At 33.0% G+C, this 4,774-nt stretch overlaps 1 protein-coding gene across 1 annotated transcript; it reads left to right on the top strand.

Annotated features, from left to right (window-relative positions):
* The first annotated feature begins 550 nt into the window (after positions 1-550).
* LOC107434046 (receptor-like protein EIX1) lies at positions 551-1,378 on the top strand. The gene has a single exon (XM_016045456.3). It carries the CDS (start codon positions 551-553, stop codon positions 1,376-1,378), a length of 828 nt encoding a protein of 275 aa, XP_015900942.3.
* Positions 1,379-4,774: the final 3,396 nt, after the last annotated feature.

The following is a 4,774-nucleotide window of genomic DNA, read 5'->3' as shown; positions in this document are numbered from 1 at the left end:
TGTGCACCTTGATCTTTCTTATAACTCTTCTAATACCTCAATACCCAGCTGGTTATATAGTTTAAGTCATTTGGAGGTTCTCAACCTTGCTAGTAATCAATTGACAGGTACAATATCAAGTGAAATAAAAAATATGACATCTATCATTACACTTGATCTGTCAGAGAATGAGCTACAAGGAGATTTGCCAACATCATCGAATGGCTCAACTTTGCAAATTAAAAGAAATTGATCTGTCAGACAACACATGGAATCGATCCATATCCCAAATCCTAGATAGTTGCTCCGGATGTCTTTTTGATAGCTTCCAGGTTTTGAGACTTGCGAGTGGTCAAATATATGGTCATTTAACCAATAAAATTGGGCAGTTCAAAACTCTGATCGATCTTGATCTATCTTTTAATTCAATTTCTGGTCCAATTCTAGCATCATTGGGAAATCTTTCCTCTTTGAGAGTTGTGTCCCTTGGTTATAATCATATTAGTGAAACTCTCCCTGAATCTTTGGACAAGTTGTTAATTTGGAAGATTTAGACATTCACATTAATCATATGGAAGGAATCGTTTTAGAGGCTCACTTTGCCAATACAACGAGTCTTAGATATTTTTCTGCATGGGATGACCAATTAACTTTGAAAGTAGGTCAGGATTGGGTTCCTCCTTTTCAACTTGAAGCATTACATATGGGCTCTTGCCATTTGGGCCCACGATATCCAATGTGGGTACGATCACAAAAGAGCCTTTCTTCTTTGGTTTTATCCAACACAAGTCTTGCAGATGTTCCTCCCGATTGGATTTTCCACTTCTCTTCAGAATTGCAATGCTTAGATCTTTCTCAAAATCAAATGCATGGAAGGATTCCCAATCTGATGAATATAGGGATGCAGGACTACTCAGAAATCAACCTGAGCCAAAACCACCTCGAGGGGCCTTTGCCTTTGGTATCTTCCAAGGTGAATAAACTAGATCTTTCTGATAATCTACTTTCAGGATCCATTTCTCAATTCCTATGTTGCTCACCAAGTGAGCCAATGAATATGGTAGTTCTCTATCTCGCCAAAAATCAATTGTCAGGAAATTTACCCAACTGCTGGAGTAAATGGAACAATATACAGGCCTTATATTTAAATGACAATAGCTTTGGTGGTGGTATTCCTTCATCCTTCAGTTTGTTTATTTTTCTTCAATCATTGTATCTCCGTAGTAACAACCTATATGGAATATTATCTCTTTCTTCTTTACAGAATTGTATTAATTTAGTTACTCTGGATTTTAGTCGAAATAAATTTGAGAGAAACATTCCTACTTGGCTTGGAACAAGTCCTTCAAAGTTGAGGTTTCTTATTGCTGGCTTCAATGATTTCCATGGTCATACCTGAGGAACTATGTGCTCTCAATTCCCTTCAAATCTTGGACCTTTCAAACAACAATCTGTCCGGCCCAATACCAAAATGTTTTAACAATTTCTCTATTATGGCAATAAAAAAGGTTGAAGTTACTGACTTTTTGTACAATATGACAGCACGGGATCGTTAGTATGCTTACGTAGAGGCTGCATTACTCCTAATGAAAGGCGAGCCAATTAATTACAATAAGACACTTGCACTTGTAAATAACATAGACTTGTCTAGTAACTCTATGTCAGGACACATTCCTCCAAAAATCACAAATCTCTCAAATCTGCTCTCATTAAATTTGTCAAACAACCTTTTAAATGGAGAGATTCCTACGAGAATAGGTGATATGCGAGAACTGGAGTCCATTGATTTTTCTATGAACAATCTTTCTGGTGAAATCCCTCAAATTATGTCGAGTTTGAGTTTCTTGAGCTATTTGAATTTGTCCTACAAGAACCTCAGTGGAAAGATCCCAACAGGCACTCAACTCCAAAGCTTCAATTCATCAAGCTTTGCCAACAGCAATCTATGTGGTCCTCCACTCACTCTGAACTGCAGCGCAAATGGTGAAGTCACTGTTGTTGAAAAGAATAGAAAAGAAGACGGCCATGAAATGTCATGGTTTTATATTAGCATGGCTGTTGGATTCATTCTAGGTTTTTGGGGAGTTTGTGGTTCCCTTATTTTCAATAGGACATGGAGACATACTTATTTTAGGTTTCTTGACTACATCAAAGACCAGATCTATGTGGCTTCAGTCCTAAAGCTGAGATGGTTCCGTGCAAAGATAACAAGTTGTTATAACAGTTAATGAAATGTCTCATCTTCTATAAGGTATTGCTTCTAACATTAATATATATCTTTAGAATATTATTCATTTGCTTAGGTACCTATACTCTTGATAATTTCAGTCTTTTGTTACATTTTTTGTCTTGACGTTGAGATTAAATGAAATAAATAAAAATATGCAGGGAATAATTGCAATGTTCAAAAATATAAATATAATTAGTGGGAGCTATTTTATTACCTTTAATATCTTTATGATGCATGAAAATATGTACCTGTCTAGTGTTTTCCTCACCTTAACACACCTTCACTACCTTAAAATATTTATATATCAAACTAACATAATTATTTCCTCATTACAAAATAAATAAATAAATAAATATATTTACCGTCTTCTATTTCAAAAGCATCTATTAACATAATATTATAATTAGTTATAGCAAGGGAATAAATTAATAATAGTCAATTTGTTCTTATTAATGTATATGCAAAACTTATATTAACGCATCTTTTGCCAAATATCAAATTATAAGAAAGTAATGTATTGTTCACAGTGGATTGTACATCCTTTGCTGGTCTACGTACGTTTCAAATGGAAGGTGTCCCTTGGTCCAATAATGAAGAAATAGAGCACTTGGAGTAAATTTCTGGTATTCTGGGAGTACGAAGTTTTTTACGAGCTGTTGACTCTATTAATTTAGGCTCCTTTTTTTTTTCTTTTTTTTATTTTTTTCTCTTTTGTGTATATGTTCTCTTTTTGCTTCTATGTACTTTAAAAATGTGTTTGAATCAAATTCTGATGTTTGGAAAATATTAAGTTTTTGTATGAAGTAAAGAAACTATAATTTTATAAATGTAAGGCATTTACTTCAAACCAAACAGGATAATTGCTATAAAGATTTTATTATTTTTTCATTTTTTATCTGTTTTAAATTTGTGAAGGTAACTTTGTTTTAATTCTTTCAACTTTAAAATATTAATATGAATTTATCTATTGTAGAAACCTAACGGGATAAATTAAGATTATGTGTAGTCTGCATAGAGAAAAATTTCTTAGGATTCATGTTTAATTAATTATGAAAGTAAGTTATTTCATTGGATACCATGTGATTAGAGAAGTACATGAGCAAAAAAGCTTATATGAAAGCAGAGTTTTTATTATGTTTTCTCTATGAACGATCTTCAATTTATATAAATGTTCTAATCTTAATTACATATGAACTTGCTTTTATCTTTGCGTTTCCATTTATCTGTAGTGAATAAATGATTTGTAAACTTGATCAACGGATACCATCTCGTATTGGCAACGAGAAAAATGCATATAATTACTAACCCAAAGCAGAGGCGTACTATTTATAGAAGCCTTAGCTTGACAAAATATAAATTTTACAAGTCCAGCATTTTGGCCTATTAAAAGATACAAATTGTGAACGGAAGTAAAATTATTCTAACAAATATAAAGCATCTAAAAGGTGCTGAATAATGTACCAGAGGACAGGACTAAAAGCCATTGACTTGCCCTTATCTTTGTTCTGAGAACTTATAATTGTAGGTAAATAAAAGGGAGATGCATTATATTATTCTCGGATTTAGTGTAAAAAAGGTACAATATATGAAATGTTGTCAAACCTATTAACAATATTCTGCCTTCACACAAATTAGGAGCACTAGTTATTTCTGCAATAAAGTTTTTATGCCTTCAAATATATATATATATATATATTTATTACACTAGCCTAACACAAAATAGTCGACGCTACTTGAACAATAGCCAAATTGGTTGATTCTACAATTCCTTATTTGTTGGATAAACAAATTCCATAAAAGCATTAAGTTAATAAAAGATTTATTAGTTAGTTCTAGTTTTTTCTTGTAAGATAATAATCCTCAAATCAAGCCATTTATTTATGTGTTTACAAGCTGCTGGTCAGAGAAGAAAGAAGAGGAAATTTCCAGGTTCCAAAACGACAACACTTTGCTGCCACATCAGTTAATGAAGGATAGAAAAGTCATCTCATGTTTTTTTTTTTAGTTACAACAATTTGCTTGCCACGTAAGAGCTGTTGGAAATTAGTTGAACACACCGTTTCTTGTTTCTGGAAATACATATATGTATTTTTTGGTCTTCTTCTTTATATATTAGATATAGAATAGAAAAACAGAGAGTGGAAAAAGTTGCAGACCCGAAAGAAAGCTTTGTGTGAAGTGAGTCCCTTTGAGTTTTGGAAGACATTCTTTCTTGTTTCTTCGTATTCTCAACGTGGGTTTGAAAGAGATCTCTTGGGAGATCGAAGAGTGAATGGGTGTATTGGGATCTTGAGTTCTTGGTTTGGGTTTTCTTGTGTGAATCCACCATTGATGGTGTGTGAGTAAGCTTGTAAACATTACATTTCATAGTGTAGAAAGCTCAACACCTAAGCAATGAGGACTTAGGTCATTTTTGGCCGAACCTTGGTAAATTTTGTGTGTTCTTATTAGTATTTTTCATTCTGAAATTAGTTCCAAAATTTTACAATAGTGGTATCAGAGCTTGTGTTCTAATCTTGAAGAACATTCTCTGATTCGTGTCTTTCTGCAATTTGGGTTCAACCT

The sequence above is a fragment of the Ziziphus jujuba genome, chromosome 9, assembly GCF_031755915.1.
Source record: "Ziziphus jujuba cultivar Dongzao chromosome 9, ASM3175591v1".
NCBI lineage: Eukaryota > Viridiplantae > Streptophyta > Magnoliopsida > Rosales > Rhamnaceae > Ziziphus > Ziziphus jujuba.
The sequence above is the reverse complement of the archived record's forward strand: the minus strand, read 5'-3'. Positions and strand labels throughout refer to the sequence as shown.

Coding starts and splice junctions, on each gene's coding strand:
- LOC107434046 (XM_016045456.3), top strand. CDS start 551: ATGGAAGGAATCGTTTTAGAGGCTCACTTTGCCAATACAACGAGTCTT.